We start from the raw sequence: 23,331 nt of genomic DNA on the forward strand, positions 1-23,331 counted from the left end.
CTGGTCATCTTCAGAGACTTTGCTTCAGATGTTCTGGCCATCTGAGGCAAGATGGGTGGCAACCTAAGAAAGGGCCTTCTTGGTCATGACACCGAAAGTTTGAAACTGCCCCTCAAAGGAGATTTCTTTCCTTCCCTTTGCCATTGTTTTCCACCAGCGCATGAAGACTGGTTTTACTGTATTGCTATACACACAAAAAACACATCTTAAATTTTCATTTTAATATTTTAAAAGTTTTTAATGCCTTGATGTTTGTGGCCTTGTGGCTCCTATTTGGGTGGAAAGACAGCATATAAATATTTTAAATAAAGTCAGTCTAGAAGACGATTAATGAGTATTTTATATTATTGCAATTCATTTTAATTATAATAATTCATTCAGTATTTTTTGTATTATATGCTCTATTTTATATTGTCTATTGTTAATTAAGTTTTCTAACAAAATGGTGAGAGGTCATTCCTTAAGTGATTGTTGTTTGTGGTGAAAAGTAAGCATTCAGTCTCCTATGTCTGTTGTGTGTTACACAGAGCAGGTGATTTTATACATTTTAGCTTCATGTCCAGGTCACTATCTGTTTATAGATGAACCAGTGCATTGTAAGCTGATCTGTCACACCAGACACTCTCCTTACCTTGTTAACATGCTCTAAATCTTTCATTAATGAAACCAGTTAGGCCTCCAGATACACAAGAGACTTCGTTTTCTATGCTGATGTGATGGATGAGAGTCTTTCAAGCCCTAGCAATGAAGTGACTGTAGTTATAGATATATGCAGCTGGAAAACAGACAAAGCAGTCTTTATTTCTAGAGATTCACTTAATGCATCTGATGAAGTGGTCTCTGGCTCATAAAAGATTATATCACAATGAACTTTGTTTCCTAAATGCATCTTATCACAATTAATCTTGATCCAATTTTTCTTTGTTATAGAGTGTTATTTTAGAAAATGAAGAGCTTCCCAAAATTCTTCTTGACTTCCTCAATGTTCGTCATTTTCCTTCTCTCCCCAAAGCAGAAAGTTGTGGGTAAGATTTCTAACTAAAAATCTCAAAAGGCAGTGAGTTATAGCTAGGTCAAGTCACTAGCAGCTGAATCAGTACTCCACTGTCTGAAAATAGTAACTGCTAATTCACATAAATACATATTTAAGTCCTAAGTATGGTCCCAACAAATGGATCAAAAACACACAATGGGGCCCCTGGGCTATGGTATGTATTTTTTTCAAGCTTGAGGTGCCCCACGCTAAACACCTCCAAAATGAAACAGCAACGCCTACAAATATGCAGATACCAAGGGAGCTGACTTTGGCTGGCATTTTAGATCACTATGGCAATACAAAATATGACCCAACAAAGGAAGGAGGTAAATGTGGGGAGGGGGGAGCTTGAGTGGGATGAGGAGATATAGATAGAAACCATGGGAAATATAAGGGAGAGAGGAAGAGAGCCAAGTGGGGCCAGAATTGGGCAAGGAAACTGGAATGGGTGATTTGGGAGGGGGGAGTGCAGAGAGGAAAACTAGGCAAGGTAGGCAAGGGAGGGAAAACAGAAACATGAGTGAGGGTGATCAGGGGAAAGAGCATGGAAGTTGAAAGTACGGAGGGGTCAAATGGACTTTGAGAAAGAGGAGTGGAATCAGAGACTAGTAGGAGAAGGCTTGCGATACTCCTCCTTACAAATCCTTGTCGGTCTCCCTTTTGTAACGTTCATTGGAACTGACGGTGTTGCTGCTAGGACTCTCCTAGTAGCTGCACTCTTAATCACAAGGATGGCTGCAAAGGTGGGGGGGGGGGAAATCTGCTAGATTTTGCTGTGATTTCCCACATTACTGAATTAAGGTTATTCCCGTAGCATTTGCAGTTGTAATTGAATGCATCGTTTTTTTAAAAAAGCCTTACAGAATCCAGTATCTATTTTATGCATGATGTTTTGAAAAGCTCTACGCATGCATCTGGAAATCCCATTGCCTGTGGCAGCAAATAAGAGAATGTGAAGCCACGTGTATTTTTCCAAATTGCCCTGATTTAGCCTTTTTCCCAAGCATGGAAGATGAGTACACAGGCACGTCTTCCCCATATTTATTATGGACAGAGTGTATCTTTGGGTGTATTGATCTGAATGGGAACCATTGCCTCTGCCAGAGATCCTTATGCATATCTGAGTGTGTTTCTGGATCATATGAAAGTATACAAAAAAGTGAAGAGATTGAATCATCGATCATATCAATTTGAGAAACAGACCAGATGTCAGAAAGATTCTCGACTGTCAAACTCTTGCAGTCAATGCTATTAGAATGCAGTTCTTTGTAAAAATGATAAGCAGCTGGCTATAGTGAAGCATTAATGTCAAGACAATGTGTTAATATTGCACGTTTCTTGCAATATGAAATATTTCTTGATAATGTAATCATTAATTTAAAATAATCCATATAACCTATTTACATATATCATTACATTTTAGTTCATTTGAAGAGCTAGAATCTGAAGAATCAAGGTAAGAAATACATTTGTAAATATACAAAATGAGATCACTGTAATAACACTGAGAATGTTTTAAAAGTCATGTTTTATTTTAAACAATCTTCCTCGCAAAATAAATTGTGTGTATGTTTTATATATAATATATTGCTTTAAGTATCACTCTTTATCAATTTGGTGATGTGTTAAAATCATTCCCCCTGTGCACAGAAGTGAATTAGTACATTGTGTAATCAAAACTCTACTTAAACCATAGAGTTTAGCCCAAATACCAAATATCCCCAGCTACATGCTGATGTTGCTATCAGGTGCACAGAGAGTGAAGTCAGCATGTTGCAGGCCACAGAATGTTATTGCCAGAGAGCCCCCCTGACCTCTTGCCAGTTGCCAGGAGGGACCCAGCAACCCTAGCCTCAGCTGAAGGTTGGGGGTTCCTTCTGAACAGATTGTCAACCTGGAACACAGGGAAGGCTGCAGGAAGACGGGGGAACTAGGGTGAAATTTTTCTCCTAAAAACAACACAAGGTCAGCTTCAGGGCTTGTTCCACTAATGCAAGGGAGAGGATTTAGTCCAAGTCCTGCTGCTTTATGCAACAAACCAGGAGACATGGCGTTTTGTTAAGGAAGACACATGCGCGCGCGCGCACACACACACGCACACACCCCTCAGCAGATGCTTTTCTGACATACATGTAGCTGCTGGAGCAAGGCAATGTAGATAAATCCCATTTATTTTTTAAATAAATTATTTGATAATTTAATTTAATAACTTTATATAATATATTCCCATTTATTACACAAGTAAATATTTTTCATTATGTTAAGGTTCATATATGTAAAAGGTTACATTGATAGCTCGTAAGGCCTGTATTTGCCTCTAAGAAGCTTTCACTCAGAAAACTTGTACTGTATCCCCAAAAGAATCCTGATGAAAGCTATCATCTTAACCCAATTTATTTTACTGTGGAGGTCCAAAGTAGCAATTGATGAAAATCTCTTCTGCCTGCATTAGAAACATTATAGCATTGATGCCCCAGCTCGATTATCATTGGGAGCTAGGCAGAGCATGCATATTACACTCCCTTTCTGCAGTCACTCCATTGGCTGCCCATCAGTTATGAGACTCAGTTCTAGGTTTTGGCTATCACATTACAAAGCTCTTCACAGCCTTGGTCCATCATATCTATGGGATCTGTGCCACAGCAGCCTTGCTAATCTGGACAGGGTCTTCTGCAGGTGCCACCTTGCAAATGGCTGTACACACATTCTCTCTGGTAGCCTCTACCTTATAGATAAGCTCCCACTCTCCTGTTTCCACAAACAATGCAAAACGAAATGATTCAGAAGAGCTTTTTTACACAGGTAATAGAGCATCATAAGGAAATGGTTGAAAAGATGTATCAATAAAGGTATAGGGACTGTAGACTATATTATTGTGCACTGTCTGTTACTGTTATTTATTATGTTATGTCAAATTGCTTATGTTTTGTTTCAACACTGTTTCAGCCCTGTATCAGATTTCTGCTTGTTTTCAAATTATTTTGTAATCAATACCCTGTTTCATTGTTTATTCAATGTCCCAGCTGTTGATTCTATTGAATTACACTGTGTGATCCACCTTAAGTCTCAGTGAGAAAGACAGACAATAAACAATGCACATACATATGTACGTATGTACATACATACATACATACATACATACATAATTTTATCTACTTCTAGATGCTTAGAAACCAATAGAACTATTACTGGAGTTAAGTATTTAAATCAGTTTTATGTTCTCTGCACTACAGGAAAATGGCCAAGTAGTTTTACTGCTGCTTATTTATCTTTTGTGTAACAGCTGGAGAAAATATTTGAAAAATTAAAAAAAGATTAAAATACAATCATATGTTAAAAACTGACCAAAGTACCCAAAGGCAGCAAAGCAGCTGAAACTAATTAATGCTAAAGTTTTAACATAAAAACACATTATTGCTCGCTGACAACTCCCATCCTGAACTGCTTATTTTACAATGGGATTATTCCAGAGCCAGCCATTTGAGAATCATGTCCGTGTATGGTTACACTCCTAGAACACTTGTATCATTGAACTCACTCTTACTGGCTTCTGAGTAAATATGCTAATCTAATCTATTCCTTGAAATAAATTCCTTGTTCTTTGAAAATGGAATTTTCCTTAGATAAACAAACATACCACCTAACCATTGCATCTATTGCATCTCTCTTTATTGGAGCTATTTTGTAGCATGTACATTTTACTACCCCTTGATGCTGACATTCCTGTTCTTGACCTTTCTAGCAAACTGTCCCACCAGCCTGTGCTGCTGTTCCTAAGGGATCCATATGTCTTGCCTACAGCCAATGGTAATCAAACCTGTCATCTGTTAACAGCTCTTTACTGATCTGACCCTGCACCACACAAACCACGTTGTTAATACACGCTGAGCCCAAATTCTAATAATTTGCCAATAAATCAGGAGTTGTTACTTCAGAATTATTTAAAATCATAGCTGGAAATATGGAAAAAGAACAACACTGCTTGAAATAAAAACCACAAAGACTAATTTAAGTACCATGATACTCTAATGCTATATTACAGCTACACTGCATCAGTATAAAGCTCTTTTGATGTGTGAATTTCTGGTGATATGTGGGGTGTTTTAGCATTTGGTGCTAAGATTTTATATGTATTTACAAAAGATGGGCAAAAAAACAAACACTTGTACATCTTCTCAGTTGGAACCATTGTCCGTAGTTGTTATTGTGTAAAATGGACAATGGCTATTTAGATACAGTTGCAGATCTTGATAAGTCCGTAACGTTCACATAAAATAGTTGGCTTGCATGGGCTTTACCATTCACTGCAGCGTTGTGGGCAGTTACCATTGCACGGGGAAAATTGAATGGAATTCTCACTGCCATTTTACTGAACAATATGGAAGCTGATTTGAGAACTGGGCTTCATGTCTGTCTTTTTACTATATACACTGGTCAAAAGATTGTATCTTGAATGGTCCAAGAATGAATGAAGAATAAAAAAAAATACGTGGTTCTTCATGCATTCACTGTCCTGCATTTGTTTCAAAACATTAGTATTCAGTACACTAATGTTTTCTCACTAGCAAAAGGGTATGATTTTTGCTCATTCTTCCTCCTACTGCAGACCCCTAAAATGTTCCTGGCACCCAGGCACATTTTGATTGCATAAGAGAATGGGATGGGGTGAGGGCATTTCCATCTCTGTACATTTTGATTGATGTTTCAAATTATACCTCTGAATATTTTGAAAACTTAGTTTACTCACAATGCAATCCTAAAACCCCTTTCCTTGAAACAGACCCCATTGAATAGCCCTGATTAGGATTCTAAGTAAACCTGCTTAGGATTGTTCCCTTAGTTTGGCTTCATTCAGGCAGGCATCATTAGAAAAAATAGCCAACTGACGATCCACAAGCAGCATCAGGTCCACAGCATGATTTTTGTCTAGCCTTTGGGAGCAGCAGATGACATGAGGAAGGTAGGCTGGGTTTCCACTCCCAGATAGCTTCAGTGAGGACAGACAGATGCTTCACCTGTGCTTTGTTCGCTGCTTCAATCAGCCGAAGAATAGAAGGAAGGTTCCAGGGGAGCTTCTGCCTCTACTGAAGCTCTTCAGAAGAACACCCCAAGGAAGTTATTCCCATTTACTCTGGCAGTGATATCAGAAAATGGGATGTTCTGGTCCTTAAGGTGAAGCACTTGGCCTTCACAGGATTAGTGAAATGCTTTTTGCTGTCTACAACCGAGGGTGGAAGGTAGCAGGAGTGGTCCTTGTTGGAATTAAAGGCTTGGATTGCAATGTTTTTAAAAAAACATTACTTTTGGAATAGTCAGGAGTACCACTGAATAGAATAGTAACACTGGATTAATGAGTTGCATCTAACCAGATTTTCCACTGATGGAAAAAGAAGTAGGGGTCCCTCTTAAACCACTAAAGAGCTCCATTGGGGAATCATGAGAGCTTTATGGATAAAATAATAATAACAATAATAACTAGGAGTGTGCAATTCAGGTTTCCAATTCGGGAAAAATATCCGAATTGGCCCCGATTCGCAAAGATTTGGGATTTCCAAATTGGCCCCAGCATGCCAGGAATATTTCAGAAACCCCGAATGTCAAGGGGTTTAAATGCCCCTTTCCATGCCACTGCACAGCACCACAGAAAGGGGCTTTTAACCCCCAAATCAGCTGCTTGGCGGTGAGTTCTCCACTAGGCAGCAGAGTCAAGCCGGTGGGGTTAAGATGCTCCTTTCCGTGCCGCTGCAGGGAAGTTTGTCGGTGTGCTCCGAATCTTTACAGAGCACACCAAAGTGGGTTAAATAAGTGATTCCCGAAGCGGTTTGCTGCTTCGGAAATCTCTTATTTACGAATTTTTGTCCCACTTTGTTTCCCGAAGCAGAAAACGTGTTTTTTTTTTTTGCTGCACACCCCTAATAATAACATTCCATTTATATACCACGCTTCAGGACAACTTAACACCCACTCAGAGCGGTTTACAAAGTATGTTGTTGTTATCCCCACAACAAAACACCCTGTGAGGTGGGTGGGGCTGAGAGAGCTCCTAGAAGCTATAACTGACTCAAGGTCACCCAGCTGGCTTCAAGTCAGCTGGCTAAAAGCCATGGGGAAGAGTAGCGATGAGGAGAATTTGGCAAGATTGAACAAAAAAGCTGGCTGAATCCAATCTGATACTTGCTAAATAGATGGCTTATTTTGATTTTTAAAGAACTTTATTTACACTGCATGTCTGTCTCTACAGCATTAACACAGGATAGGAGAAAATTTTAACCTACGAGGTGAGGGGGAATACAATAAATGCATTTATTTTAGTCTTCCTGAAGGTGTAGTTTAATTTAGTTTTCATGATGTGATTAATAGTAGTAGCATCTCTGTTTTTAGGAACATTGCCCTGTTAGATCCAACTTTCTGAAAGGAACTTGTCCTTTTTTACATGAATGAGACACACTGTTGTCTTGCTGTTCCAGGGAAGCATATGTGATGGTATGCGCTTCTTCCAGTCAACCTGCACTAAATGGTGCTGTAAACTACAATGGAAAAACTGCTGTGAAGTATTCCCAGTAGAAATCTTGGAATTCTTTCAAGTATATTGAGATTTTGTTAGAAATTGAATTGCCAGTGTAATCCATCTTCCTTGCGAGAAAAGATTCAGATAAAGAGCTGGAGCCTAGCAGCATTAAGTATTAGAACATCCCTTTAAATCAATAAGCTACAAATCTGGCAGTGCATTCAAGCAATGCCCAACGCTACACTAAAGTGAGTTTAGTGCTGAAACAGCATTACTAATAGCACAGTCCTGAGCATGGATAAACATGGTGGTGGTGCAATATCCTAAATAACATTGGGCTCTGCCTTGTTAAGTTCTACAAAAACATTTATATTGTATTGACAAACCTAAGAAAGCAGTTTTTCTTTTCCCTTTCTTTTTTTCCAGATGACTTTCCAAATGTAGTTATTGAAGGTGTACTCCGTGGATTATATTATCCTCACCTACAGCCCAGGTAGAAAAGTGGGTTTTTATGGACAATAACCTAATTCCAGTAAGATGACAAGTATAGTTATCTTAAAATCATGGACATGACAACTGCCAGGTAAAGCTTAATTATGGAAACATTGTCTCTTTTAAACATTGAAATCATTGTTATTAATATTGCTGCTGTGAAAAGAATTATGAATTGAGAAAACACTAGTCTGTTCAATCTATTTACCTAACTCTAAATACTGAAACCTTAAAGGGTTTGTACACAGAATTGCATCAAGAACTTGTATCACGTTTGACAGTTTGTAATAAATGACCACACTAAGCCTTTTGTCTTGGAATGCTTGTCAGTATGGTATCCACTGCTGGCAGTAGATACAGAGGACATTATAGTACGTGTTAGGCTGAAAAATGCAAGCATTAAGAAAACAGCTGCCAAAACTAGAAATGAAATATAAACTTGAAATATTGTATCAGTATTTCTGAAGTCATTATTTCATGATGGTATTATTTTAGATAGGTAAGGAAACATTTATATGCTTGAAGTTTGGCTTCAATGTAGCTTTAATTTACTTCAGGACCCGGGCCACAATCCTTGGGCTTCCAGACAGTACACTATGCTTGTTTAGCATAACCTTCTTGTATTAATTAGCCTACCCTTTTCTGTAACTGAAACAAGAACAAACATGATTAATAAAAATAATCAGATAATAAATATTCAGAGCTCAGCTGTATAAAATGAACATTATACATGTGTATTTTGCAAGATGTTGGACTCCAAAATAAACAGTGCTAAATAAAATACGGCATGTGTTAGCGTTTTACTTGTATTAATTTTGAGTCTGAGAAGTGATTATTCAAATAGCAACCTCTCTTGGCTGAACTCTTTTTCACATCAGTGCTGTTCTGTGATTCTTTGTAGCACAGGATCAAACCATTAACGTTTTATTTTCATGTGAATTTCCTTGGATTACTTGAGACAGCAATGGATTAGAGCCTAGCTATGCTTTTTCATTTTATAGTGCAAGCTAAAATCAGGCTAGAAGGTGGCTGGCATTATAGATAACTAAACTACAGTTTAAAGTTCGTAAAATTGTCTGGAAAGCTACCATCTCAGCCACTTCAGAACACACTTGTGTGTTCTCTGTGCTCTTCTGAGTAAGTAAATTAAGTGACGGAGGTAAGTGACAACCCCATTCCCTTCCTTCATAATATTTCACTTTGTCTTATTCATTACCATTAAGTCAGTGTTGATAAGAATATGACAACATATTTCAGACTTCCATCTAGCTCTGCTCCGATGTCTACAGAATTCACTAATATTTGGGAATAGATATATTCTCATTAATTATTTTCACTTAAATCCTAACAGGGCAATCCTAAGCATAGTTACACCCTTCTAACATTATTGACTTCAATGGATGTTGAAGAGTATTAACTTTCTTATGATTGCTCTATAAAATAGTTAATTGAAGGAACTTCCACAGAGGGCAAAGAGAGTTGTTTCCTCTAAATACAGAGTAGAAACCTATGACTTCATTCTATTAAAGGTGGAGCCTTTTGCTGTTAGCAAAACAAAGTTATGAGATACAGTCTATTTATTTAAAGATTTATTACCTCCCCTAAAAGGGCCACAGAAGTTTAAAATAAAACAAAGGAAGCACAAAAAGTTAACAGTATTTTAAAACAACAATTTGTAAAAAGCACAATTAAAATACATAGTCATTTTTTGCCCAGGACAATGTTCCAAATCAGTATCAAATAGATCAAGCCATGTTAGTCTGCCTGTAGCAGTAGAAAAGAGCAAGAGTCTCATAGCACCTATAAGACTAACAAAATCTGTGGTAGGGTAGGTGGGGTATGGAGCTTTCATGAGCTCACTTCTTCAGTATCAAATACTACATGCTTCACAACATGACACAAAAATCAGCAAAAGGCCCTTCATAAAAAAGGACAGTACTGTTGAGGTTATGGCAGACCAACCATTTCCTACACATCCTACCACGCTCCCTAGACCTCCCTTCCTGCCTCTCACCTCCCACCGCATCCCCAAATGTCCTTCAAAATCCTGTTCCGGGGAAAGGGAACCCCAATTTGTTCTGGGGCATTACTGTTAAGTGGGGGTGGGAAAATCATGTTCTGTGGACAGAAATGCTTATGCCCGTTCAGGGCTTTTTTCTAGGAAAAGAGGTGGTGGAACTCTCAAGAAGGAAATGAGGGAGAAACACACAGAACAAAAGTGTTGCTGCTTTCAAATGCCCCACTGTTTTTTTCAGGTGAGGGGAGGAGGGGTCCCTCCTCCATCTCTGCACAGCTGAGAAACCTGCTGGCATTTTAAAACAGCTTTTTCCAGCTGATGGGAGGGGAATCACCCTCCTGTCATCTGAAAAAAACTGCCAGCTTTGAAAGCAGCAGCACTTTTCTTGCGAGGCAAGAAAAGTGTTGCTGCTTTCAAATACCCCACTGCTTGTTTCAGTTGAGGGGAGGGGGAGGGGAGGGTTCCTCCTCCCCCTCCCCTCAGCTGAAAAAAGCAAGCGGGCATTTGAAAGCAGTATTGCTGCTTTCAAGGCCGGCAGCTTTTTTTCAGCTGATAGGAGAATCCCCTTCCCATCAGCTGAAAAACGGGGGTGTTTGAAAGGAACACTTTTCTTGCTGTTTGCAAGAAACGTGTTGCTCTTTGACCAAAGCTAAAGAGCTGGATGCCTTGGGCTGCGCGAGGGGAGGAAACAGGATCAGGGGATGGGGCCAGTAGGCACGTGATTACTTTCAAGAGGTGTTGGACTGTGACACTGAGAGATCTCTGTCTTTTGGTGCTACACCTCCGAAGATGCCAGTCGCAGCTGCTGGCGAAACGTCAGGAACTACAATGCCAAGACCACAGCTATACAGCCCGGAAAATCCACAACAACCATCGTTTTCCGGCCATGAAAGCCTTTGACAATACACCTTCTATTCATTAAGAAGCTCCATAAAATATACCAAGTTTTTTCTTCATAACAAGTGATGTCAAGTTATGTTGACATCTCTCCTTGTCATTCTCTAACAATCCTTCATTGTTGGCATGGGGAAGGTATGAAAAGTTCAATCTTGAAAAAAAAAGCCCTGTGCCCATGGAAATGTCTAGTCTGGATCGAAGTTGATGATCAGCCCTGAGAAGGCTCATGATTAATACCAAAAGAGGGTCCTTCAGCCATGTGGGCTCCACGTGATGAACTTTAAAGGCAATAGCCACCAGCTTGAACTAAACACGGAGGCAGATCAATGACCAGATCGATGAACAGTGAAGTTGTTCCACTAATAAATGAGCAGCCACATTTTATACTAGTTAGTTGGAGTTTCCACGTTTTAATCCAGGTCATGTTGATGTTATGGTAGCATTTATCATTGTGGACAGATTGGTTCAAGTCTGGAAGGGAGCATAGTTTTGATCAGATGAACTGACAAGGCACTCTTGGCACTTTTTGCAACCACCTGTAGCTATTTCTTAAACAATACCTAGTAAGTAACGATTAATGCTGTGATATAGATACAGATATGAAACAAGCTTTCATAGTCCTAGGGAAATTTGGGGCCTGGCAGCTGATTCTGCACTACCAACAGAAACTCTGTTTCCTACCAGGCAAATAAAGCCCAAATTACATGAGTGTTACATCTGTAGCTCCTGTTGTCTTTAAATATGCCTGGAGTTACTCTGCCCTAACCCACTTAATTACCTTGCCCTAAAAAAGAAAAAATTGATATTGACCTGTAACTAACCAAATCACCCTTGGCAAAGAAGCCATCTAGTAAAAGTCTTCAAATGGCCTCTTAAAGAGGTTTGGGGAATTCCCCCTCAATCAATGTAGTAATATTTATAATCCTAGCCAAGGTAACTCTGATCTTATCTCAAGCAGATTTAATCAACTGGGAAGGTTAAGGAGTGAACTTACAAATGGACCCTATCAATTTCAGATAGAGATATCTATCTGAAAATATCCATACAATTATGACAAAAGGATGTCTCTGATACAGAAACTACCATCCTGAGATAAGCTTAAAACCACTGAGTTCATTGAACTTAGGTACATTTCGCACTCGGTTTTTAGAGCGCGTTTGTACCTGTTCCACATCCCATGTTTGCAAGGTTTTCACACTTAAAAGCAGTCATGGGATGCAGTCCCGCTTTTTGTCCGCTGTATCCCCGATTTTTCCCCCTGCGGACATACCCCGATGTTTTTTTAAGTTCGCTGCCGACTGGCAGCTGGCCCGCATTTTGCTAATGTGAACACTTTTGCCTCCTTTTTGCTTCTCTCCCCCCCCCCTCTCCTTTTCCCTGGGAGCTGATTGGTTTGTGCAGAATTAACCACTCCCACCCTCCTTAGCTCTCTGAACTCCTTGTCCACCATTTTTTTTAGTAAAGCGAGCTGAGGGTCATAAGGCTGCTTCTTCGTTGGTTTCCTTCCTCCCGGTATGCATGCTGTTTTATTTTTTTTCAAAAGCCAGGAATGATTCCTAAGCTTGCTGCTAATTCCCTGCTAGCTTTAAAATCAAGGAAAGTGTTAAATAGCTGCTTTCTCCTTCCTCCCTTAGGGTATGCACACATATTCTTTTTTTTTTTTAAAGACAAGAATGGGTTGCAACATTGTAATGTTCCTGCACTTTCTTCCTGGCTTTAAAAGCCAGGAAAGGATTAAATGGCTGCTTTTCCCTCCCTCCCAGGCATGTTTCAGACTTTGCCAAAGAGGGGGAAAAAACCCAAGCATTTTGCACAGCCCTTTGGAAACAAGCCTCTGCTTCCTGGGAGGAGATTAATCGGCAGCATTTTAACCCTTTCCTGACTTGATTTAAAAAAATGAGAGTGGTACATGTTTTCCCCCAGAACTCTGCCACCAATTGTCTCTCCGGTGGGCAGGGGACAGCCCAATCAGCAAAAAGGAGGGAAGGGTTCCAACACTGCAACGTTACTACGCATGCTGAATTTTTTTTTAAAAAGTGTGACGTGAATTGCAAGGCCCCAAAAGCCCAAAATTGCACCAAGGTTTTGAAATGAAGCACAGACACCAAATCGAAATTGCAGTGGACAGTGTAAAATGAACAGGTGCAATGCTGAAGCCACTGCGATCGGGGTGAATGCTCATAAATGGCGGTTTAAACCGTAAGTGCGAAAAGGGTCTTAGACTGGAGTAACTCTTTATAGGACTGCACTGCAAATCTGGCAGATTTTACCAGAAAATAATACCAATCTTAAACCTTTTGGATCCATAACTCTCCTTGGGTGGACTATGTTATCTAATCCAGCCCATTGTTAGGAATCAAGTAAGTCTTCGTTTTGATACCACATATCGCCAGTATTACCATTGACAACTGATTCACTTGTACACTCCAGCATTCACTCTTATTCTTGATCTGAGACTTAAACAGTTTGTTTATGTATTTATTTATTCGATTTGTATCCTGCCCTTCCTATGAATGTTAGGACTCTGTTGGCACTAAAGAATAAATTTAATTATACAACATTGTAAAATGTGTGTCTAGGAATCTTGCAACATGCAGTATCCTGCAAATGGTCAAAGTATATTTTTCAGTTACAAAACTTACTTGACTATTATCAATTTGAAGTGAAAGATTATGTTTCCATACTGCCCACAACCTAAAAGCATATCTGCTTGAGATTTCTATGTACGTTTCTTTAAATACAAATGCTTTAGGTATGACCCTAATGTAAAACTATGCTGGAAAATATAAGCAGCCTTCAATACCACACATGGTCTTATGGTTATACTCTGTTCTGAGAACATATACAACCAATAATAATCTCTAGAACATCGCTCAAGACTCTACTTTTGCAAACATGTCAGGAAACTATCAGATTGCAGATGCAGCAGGAAGAAAATCTCCAAATATGTTTCATCAATTAATCTAGGGATTCTGATGCATTACATCCAGGATTTTTAGGAAACCGAACATTTTTAGAAGACTAAAATTTTTACTATAGCAGAAGTTTTAACATCTACATAAACTATATATTTAGAACACTGGATAAGCAAGTTTCTCTTTTAAATAGTAATACAGCAGTAGCAATAACGTTCATCTTTTGCACTGTTGCATTTCAACAAATTGAAACTCAGTCCTCTTCTTACCATACAGAAAAAGCATAACTTTAACATTTATGTGGGGAGGGGGCCGAGGAGCTCATGAAGACTATCCATATACAAATTCACTAGAAATAATATTCCAAACATTTTTTATCTTGAGAAAGAAGTAAATGCTGTATGACAATTGTCAAGCAGAGACTATTTCTTCCTTTTGTACTGTTAGAAATCTGTAAGGAGGAAAGCTACACAATGTGACTTTAAAGGAAGGACTGGTTCACCACACAAGGGGCTGCTCTGGACCATAACCGGAAAGGCAGCAGTGACATGGGAGAGGGCAGCAGGTGTGGTTGGCCTATTGTCACCTGCTGTACTGCTGCCTCTCGGGGTCCAAGGTGGTCTGTAGAGACCTTTTATAGCATCCATCCTCCCCCCACCCCAGTCATGCTGGAGCAGCAATAACACAAGAGGGGGTGCGTGCATCTAGGAGGATCCCCCCCTACATTTTCTGAGTGGGCAACGATATGGCAAATATAGTAAGTGCAAGTTGATACACATCAAAACAAGAAATTCTAACATCAAGTATCTGTTGGGAAGAGGCACAGACTGAAGGTGCGGAAAGAGATCATGAGATTCATAATGATAGCTTTAAAAATGTAGGTCGTGTGCAGCAGCAGTGAAAAAAGTCAAATTTAGTGCTGGGGTTTTTTAGGAAAGGGATTGAAAATAAAATAGCAAGATTATAAAGCCCTTGTATAGATGTATAGTGCAGCCTCATTTGGTATACTGTACACCAGGGTCTCCAATGTGGTGCCCATGGGAGCCATGGCACTTGCCCCCACCTCTCTTGGTGCCTGTCAAGTTTTTTTAAAAAGTGGCAGGTGCCAGGTGACCTGTTTATGGTATAATGCTGTCAATGACCTTATGTAAAGTACTGTAACTGTGCAAATAGCTGAATGAGATTCTAAAAACACAGTAGAACATGCTACTTACTTGAGGCCATCAGAATATATTTTGTATTCAAATTCAATTTGATTCAATTAATCACTTCAATATTCCCAATATAAGAATTTTTCTAAGGCTTTATTCCTATGCACAGTAGGATGGCATAGTCTCAGGCTGCCCACCTGTTAGATCAGTATACAAAATCCTAGTAATCAATAAGGAATCACTGGCATGTTCAAAAGGTGAAGGGAGGCTTCTTAATGCTTTGGGTGAGTAGCATATAAATCATCCAAAAAAGGACAGAAAATGTAGTTCATATTCATGGTCATGATGAATCAGTATTTTCTTAATGTTTTTTGCTAGAACCATCTCCTGGGAAGAAGGCAGCAGCACATACCTTGATTTAACACTCAGATGTTTCAATGCTCTCTGTGAGATCACCACATGTTTTGTTTTAAAAATATTTACCCTAAATACTAGACTTACCAAAGATGATTCGTTCCTTTGCACACTCTGTCAACTTATCCAGTCATCTACTTCAACCACAAATGGTTCTTTCACATCTATTTTCCCACTATTAACAATCACACAGTCTTGAAGAGGGTGGTCATGCTCATCTGTTTGCTGCAGTTCTATGGCATGCACCACAGCCTGAAAATCAAGGAAAGTTTTTCTTTAAATAAAAAAAGATTATATATCTGATTTCAAACAAACAACAGAAAAGATGTTCACTGGTGTCTACTTTTCTGGAACTCAATTCATGTGTCTGTATCTCCCTCCGCCAAAAAAGACTAAGGATACAAATAAGAACCTGCTTCTGCACTCCTGAATGCAAACACTAAAAAATCCTGGGTGCAGGAAGTGCCTCAGGAAAAACACACAATGTTGGATCCAATGAGCTGAAGAAACTGAATAGATTTCTTCTCCCCTCTGCCTGTAGTTCCTATTTGTTCCTCAAAAGCTGCTATGGAGGGCCAGTGATCCTCAGGCCAGAGTGGGGCACAGTAGGAAGGAGCTGCAGCTTGAGGATAAAATGGTAAAAATCATAATTCCCGTTACATGAACTCTTGTATAGATGGAACTAGAGCACATGCAAGAATGTGTTTGTGGAGAAGAATGCTTTCTAACAATTCTCCCTTGATGCAGCCCTCCTGCACTGCTTCCCATTCTGTCCCCAACAGTCCATCGACCCTCGGGAATTTGCTCAAGAGGGTGCAGAGGGAAGGAGAGATCCATTCTCTGAACTCTTTCCATTCACTATGATATGAACCTGGCTTTGAAGAAAAAAAGGTGACTGATGGACTGCCCATCACAAACCAATCCATCATCTAAGAATACCAGTGCAGGTTGAAATATGAGCTGAAGCACTTAAAACAGTGACCTGAAGCACTAAACAATACACATACCTTAGAATTAGATCTATCTGGAAATAGTCTAAAACACCACCAGCGGCGCTTAGCATGAACCCCATAGGTAATTTAAAATATCTGCACAAAGACACGCCCATTTTAGTGCACAGCATCACTCACGGCCACTGCCCTCTTCAATCCTATGATGCTGTGCTTCATTCTTTCCACCCAGGTTAGCCCTCTTCCTTGACTTGTCACCATGGTATGTGTGGCGGAACAGGCGCTGGCTCTCAGTCCGGGCAACTGAGCCGCCATCAATGGCCTGCTAGCCCTGCTATCCGCCTCCCACTGTCCCTGGTGGGCGTGGCTCACCTTCGTCGCTGCCACCACTCACTGAATTGTACACCGCCTGACTGAGGGGCAGTGAGACCCCTCTGGCTGAATTTCCTTACTGGGAAATGAATTGCCCAATCTTTGGGTGGGCCCTGGAGAATTGGCAACCCACCAAGGTCTGGCCTGATCAGTTTCTCCTGGGCTCCCTCCCTTCCTGTAGTGTGCCAAGTGGGGGAGTTTACGTAGTCAGAGCACCACCAGGTTCTTTATATTCAAAAAAGTATAATTTATTAACTATATACAGAGCACTATATACAAAGCAGGTAAAGGCACAACACATAGGGGTAGACCCCCCGTTCAGAACTCACAGAGCAGAAAATCAAACTGAAGAGAACCGCTGTCTGCTTTCTCTAGCACACTGTTCCCTACTCTACCTTAAGGGGGTGGTGGTCTGAGGGAAGGTTCCCCCTTCCTTTCCTTTCTGCTGCCTCCCAGGCCCTCCACATTTAGGGCCTAGGCAACCGGGTTTCACCCAGCAGCAGGAGCCTCTCCTTCTTCAACCAAGAAGGTGACTCCCTTTTATTTCCTTTCTGCTGCCTCCCAGGCCCTCCACATTTAGGTCCTAGGCACCCGGGTTTCACCCAGCAGCAGGGGCCTCTCCTTCTTCAACCAAGAAGGTGACTCTTTTATTTCCTTTCTGCTGCCTCCCAGGCCCTCCACATTTAGGACCTAGGCAACCGGGTTTCACCCAGCAGCAGGAGCCTCTCCTTCTTCAACCAAGTAGGTGATTGACTTTTCTCCTGAGGATCAGCTGGGTATATCTATTTAGGCTCCACCCCTTATTTTCCCCGCACTTTCTTGGTCCGGGGAAGCTGGGAGTTGTAGTCCAGGAAGAAGGGCGTCCCACACCAAGACTCCTGCAGGCCTCTCCCTGGCCCTACAGCCCATCAGACCTCATGGGGAACATTCCCCCCCCCTTTAAAGACAGATTAACAGCAACTGGCACTCATCTCACCCTTGGCAACCATTTCGTTACAGTATGGATCAAGCTCATTTGATCAGACATTGAGGCTAGATTGCCGTAACGCACTCTACATAATGCACTCTACACAGGTCTCCCCTCAAAATCAACCTGTAACTCCAGTTGGCACAGAATGCTGCACCCTGGCTATTGTCAAGAACGTGGCACAGCACTCCATTCTACAGTCACTCCATTGGCTTTCCATCTGTTACCGGATCAATTTCAAGTATTGGCCTTCACACACAAAGTCCTTCACAACTTTGGACCTTCTTATAAGTGCGAATGCTTCCCTCCCCCATGCTCTACTATGACAGCCGCACTCATCTGAGTAGGGCCTTCTGCAGGTGCCACCCTGCAAATGGGCAAGATGAACAGCTTCACATATCCTCTGCACATATACATACATTCTCTGTTGTCCCCACTTTATTAGATTGGCCTGTCTGATGAGGTCAAGAATGCTTTCTGCAAACTATGCAAAACTGAATTATTCAAGATTCCTTTTCTACAAAGGTAATAGGGTTGTACTATAACAAAATAGTTCAGAAAGTTTCGTGGGTAAAGGGTTAAGGACTGTGGTCCATACTACTATGTACAGTACATACTATCTATTGCTGTACATATTATCCTACTATTATCTGCATCATTTTAACACATCATATTAACACTTATGCTTTTCAGCTTTGTCTTAGATTTCTGAAATCTTTATCCTATTCCATTGCTTACGTGGATGTCCCATTTTATAGGTTGTATTGACTAGTCCACCTTGAGTCTCAGTGAGAAAGGCAGAATATAAATAACATATATACATATATGCAATCATAAAATGCACCCATCCACATAGGCAGTAAGACTTTTTTTTAAACCTCATATCCTGTAAAGCAGGTTCACTACAGGATCTCTGAATAGAGAATAACTGAATATTCAAGATGTGGGAGGGAAGAGGAAGGATTACTTTGTCTTCCTATTTCATGAACTTCTTTATAACACTTAAAATGGATTGTTTCATTCTGCCCCCCTCCTCCTCCCAGGCAGCTGCAGAAGTTCTCAATACAAGAATACCGGAATACCAGTATTCCGGTACAATACCAGTATACAATACCGGTATTCCAGTATTCGCAATACAAGAATACTGGAAATATGAAAATTCCTATGAGACATTACAAACATTAATTAATTAATTAATTAATTAAAATATTTATATTCCGCCTTTCGTTGTGACTAAAGGCAGCTTACAAATCATAATTAAAAACACCATAACTTAAAACTCATTCATCCTCCTCCCATACCCCATTAAAAACCATGGCAAATAAGATGGCCTTGCAGAACTTCCTGGAAGTTTCTAAATGTAGCACTGTCTCACCACCTTGGGGAGCCCATTCCATAAAGTGGAGAAGGCATAGACTCTGATGGATGCCAGGTGGCTTACCGCAGGTGGGGGAATAGCTACTGTAGGTGGCAGCCTGAGGACTATTAGCTGACATAGTGAAGCAGCAGCATATTTCATTTTCATTTTCAGTCCCCTTCATATCTCAAACATTCAAAGTGATTCTTAAGACACGATTGCCGTTATCAGCAAAGTATAATCAAATGAGCATTTCTTTCAGTTCTCCAGAACAGTAATTTATTAATACAATGGCTTGTAGCCATTGTCTAAAATGCTGATATGGATTATTCTAGGCTTCCGCACATATTTATGAAGGGAGAAATATTCACTAGAATGGCAATACTTAAAAGAGATGCTACATTGAGAAAAATCAGCCTGAGAACACAACAAAAATGTTAACACACTGATCCTGGAAACATACTATCCATTTTTAGACTTGGGAATACAGTATATGGCACCATACACTGCACACCCTATAAAAGCCTAACTGAGCAGAAGTGTATTTCTGTAGAAGTTACTTTTTTGGAAGTCTGTGTTTGGTAACAAACAAGTTTCTACCATCATCAAAGGGCTATTCATCACATACCATACACCAGAAATGCGGCAGATTAGTGGTCTAGGTAGGTACATTTTTAAGCTTAGAGCCAAAGTACTGGGCCCAAATAATCATACTGCTGTTACGGAAAAACTTACCATTCCATCAATAACTTTTCCAAATACTACATGTTTTCCATCTAACCAGCCAGGCCTTGTCACAGCAATGAAGAACTGGGAACCATTAGTATCTGGGCCAGAGTTAGCCATGCTGACCCATCCAATACCGTAGTGCTTGAGCTTAAAGTTTTCATCAGGAAACCTGTCTCCATAGATGCTCACTCCTGGGAAACAAGACAAGAGATTTAGGGTGGAGGAATCAACAGACCTCCACCCTAGCCCAAATCCAATTATGAATAGGTATCACACATGCTGCTCTGTATATACATCATCTTATGACTAGACTCCCAGTGCATGGGACAGAAAAGGAAGGAGATAAATTCAATCTTTCCCATGCTTGCCAACCCTGGCTGGCAACTGAATAGTTTATAGCTTGCACTACTGGCTCTCTGACACGTCTAGCTTCTCTGAGAACTAAACTACAAGAATTACACGAAGATGCTCACGTGAAGGGAGTCGCAATGTTAGCCAGGAAGCATAGTTTTAAAAGACAGATCGGAAGGCTCTGTCAATTTCCCCTCTCTACAGAGCCACAAAGATCACTCCCCAGAGGGTTTGTTTATTTCCTCTTCGCCTCAGAGAAGGGGAGGTGAAACTGACAGAACCTTCAAGAGGTGAAGAGGAAATAAACAAACCCTCTGAGGAGTGATCTTTGTGGCTCTGTAGAGAGGGGAAATTGACAGAGCCTTCCGATCTGTCTTTTAAAACTCAGCTTCCTGGCTAACACTGTGACTTCCTTCACGTGCGCGTCCTTGTGTAATTCGTCTCTTGTAGTTTAGCTCTGAGTGCCTGATTTGATCTTTGTGTACTGGATTCTCTGCATGCAGAAGTCTACTTACGTTTGTACTCACATGACTACACTTCTGCCTCATAGTATTTTTTTTTACATTCAGTTTAACACTACTAATGTAGTTGGGGGTCTTACTCTCCAGGAACACAAGGACACAATGAAGAAGTAACACACATTGAAGACTTAGGGCCAAGCTACAAGGGACAAATGACACTTGAACGGCAAGTGGATTGAGTGGAGGGCAAGTGAACAGGGAGAAATACACTTGCCGTTCAAGTGTCATTCGTCACTTGTAGCTTGGCCCTTAGTTCCAAGCTTTAAAAATGCATAGAACTAGGCTGTGTTCGTCAAAATCCAATTACAGGAGAAAAGGGAGGGTTGCTTCTTTTAAGTTACCTGTAACTAGAAATCTTTCTATCCCAGAATAGACAAAATTTTTATGCTAACAACTTACAAAACCTTGAGAATTTTAACTTCCATTTTACAGCATGATAACACAAGGAATTATTATTTTTCATAACACAACGATCTATTTACTTACGCTAGTTCAGGAAAGGTAGTTCACTGACGAAAGAAGGATTATGAATCATGTTAGGAATAATATAAAGTTCACATTGTTTGGCCAAAGGCTTATTTGTTCTAATTTCCTTATGCGTAAGAGAATCTAAAGACTGTACATTTCAGATGCTGACTGTGTGCTAAAAGCCTTTTGTCCTTTAGCATTAATATCGGCTCCAAGACTGCATATTTTAAACATTCATAACAGACTAAAAAAGTCACCTCCAGTGCCATCTCCAGCTGTGAAGTCACCTCCTTGAATCATGAAATCTTTGATAACACGATGAAATTTGCTTCCTTTATACCCAAAACCTTTCTAAAAACAAAGTTAAAAATGACACAGTTGCAGTTTTGCCAGGTTTTATAGGAAGTAAAAAAGGAAAGTGAAATAAAATATGAAATGTTTCATAGAGCCGAAGTAATTGAAGGCCCAGTTCACGCAGCATGTTCATGCAGAATCCAGGTAAGCAGCTCACAATAAATATATATACATAATAGCATATAAGATATTCCAGTATTTTGGCAAGACAGAATAAACTTGCAAAATAAAATTACTTTTGACAATATTGAGCTGCCTTTCATGGTGTGACAGATTGCACATTTTTAAAAGCCAGAAAGTGCTGAACACACACAGCTGTAGGACTGTTAAGGGTTAATCTCTCACAGACACAGAAAGCTTTGAGTTACTGGCTACTCCAAAAGATCTGATTGGGTAGCATGAGCTGGAAAGAGGAGGGTCTGTTTTCAGTCCTAGCAGAGAGAGACAGTACTAACAAAAAAAGCTCTCTTCATCAGATGTATCTAACGAAGAGAGCTGTGGTTCTCGAAAGCTTATGCTACAAATAAGTTGGTTAGTCTTAAAGGTGCTACTGGACTCTCTACTCTTTTGCAACAAAAGACTTAACACGGCTAACTCCTTTGGATCTAGCAGAGAGAGAGAGAGAGCAGTTTTAACATCAGCAGGAGAATTGGGGTAAGTTGGCAAGGAGGTTTTGGAAATAGGTGCAAACACCCAAAGAGGCCAATGAAAGTGACAGATCTTCTAAAAAGAGGAGATTTTCCCTACCCAGTCAAACAGGGGGGTACCTCTGGAGAATGAAGAGATCCTTGTGGTTGGAAACTACCTGTGGAAACCTTCAGATTCAGTTAACAACTGCAGAAAAGCAGAAGGGGACTGGGATGCTAGAAAGTGGGTACCAGCATTCCTAACTCCAAAAGAGAACGAGAATACTAAAAGAAAGTATACTAGAGAACTTGGGGGAAAACAAGGGAACCACGGCCTCAAAACGTAAGCGTTTAAGTATCTGTGAGGAGCCTAAGAACTGAAATCTCTGCATGTCCTGATTACTTCAGAAATTTCAACCCCTGGAGGACTTCCGGTTTGGGATTCATGGAGGTCTGACGCAGCTCCATTCGCGGAGCTGACCAGACTGCCGTTTTAAGCGGCCGGCGGGGGAAAAATAGCCCGCGGCCGACTGCTCTCAGGCGGAGAGCAGGCAAAGAACGCTCAAGACCCTAGGGTGTGTTAGATCTCGGACGAGGGGGGGCTCTGCACAACGGGTCCCCTCCCGATCCTTGAGGTCCCACCCTGCGACAGGTCGGCTACAATCTCTGCGGCAGTTCTGGGGCCAATTCGGCTGGCATAAGACCTACATACCCAAGCTTCGATTGGGGGAAGAAACGGAGAGGAGAAGTTAAAATCGAAACAGCGATTACAACCCGAGAAAAGTGAATGAGAAGGTAAAGATCACTATCTTCTGATACGGGACAGATTGATAAAAGTAGAGAGGAATAAAAGTAGATTTTCAAACTGCAACAGGCTAATGATAAAGAGGGGAAGACTCGGCAAGAGTTGTATTTGAAAAGAGACTAAGTTTAAAGAAGTTATTAAAGGAATTGGACTATTGTTTTGAATACTTGCGGTTATGGAGCTGTGAGAAAAAGATACCATCGCGAGACCTACTGTGGGAAGTTGGGAGACAGGAAGTGCGTAATAACAATAGAGTTGCTGGAGAGAAGCGGCCCTTGCTGGAGGGCAGGAAGAAGGGAATCGCTATCTTTGAAAGGGGAAGGGTCGCAGCCTCAGCGGAAAAGGAAGTAGGCCATTTTGGATTACAAAATCATAGAGAAACCATAGAGAAAAGACGCCCG

At 40.6% G+C, this 23,331-nt stretch overlaps 2 protein-coding genes across 2 annotated transcripts in view; one reads left to right on the forward strand and one right to left on the reverse strand.

Annotated features, from left to right (window-relative positions):
- The window catches only part of SNX24 (sorting nexin 24), a 106,698-nt gene extending 97,888 nt beyond the window's left edge, over positions 1 to 8,810 (forward strand). Inside the window, exons 4-7 of the mRNA XM_054986496.1 lie at positions 931 to 1,025; positions 2,460 to 2,492; positions 4,779 to 4,843; positions 7,971 to 8,810. Of these exons, the coding sequence (XP_054842471.1) occupies positions 931 to 1,025; positions 2,460 to 2,492; positions 4,779 to 4,843; positions 7,971 to 8,041 (264 nt within the window). The 3' untranslated portion in view covers positions 8,042 to 8,810. The remainder of the gene's footprint in view (positions 1 to 930; positions 1,026 to 2,459; positions 2,493 to 4,778; positions 4,844 to 7,970) is intronic.
- Positions 1 to 23,331, reverse strand: part of PPIC (peptidylprolyl isomerase C) — a 45,863-nt gene that overhangs the window by 8,465 nt on the left and 14,067 nt on the right. Inside the window, exons 3-5 of the mRNA XM_054986495.1 lie at positions 21,403 to 21,496; positions 19,812 to 19,996; positions 15,518 to 15,682 (exon numbers count right to left, since the gene is read on the reverse strand). Coding sequence (XP_054842470.1) covers positions 15,548 to 15,682; positions 19,812 to 19,996; positions 21,403 to 21,496 — 414 coding nt within the window. The 3' untranslated portion in view covers positions 15,518 to 15,547. The remainder of the gene's footprint in view (positions 1 to 15,517; positions 15,683 to 19,811; positions 19,997 to 21,402; positions 21,497 to 23,331) is intronic.

The sequence above is a fragment of the Eublepharis macularius genome, chromosome 8, assembly GCF_028583425.1.
Source record: "Eublepharis macularius isolate TG4126 chromosome 8, MPM_Emac_v1.0, whole genome shotgun sequence".
In the NCBI taxonomy this organism is placed as follows: domain Eukaryota; kingdom Metazoa; phylum Chordata; class Lepidosauria; order Squamata; family Eublepharidae; genus Eublepharis; species Eublepharis macularius.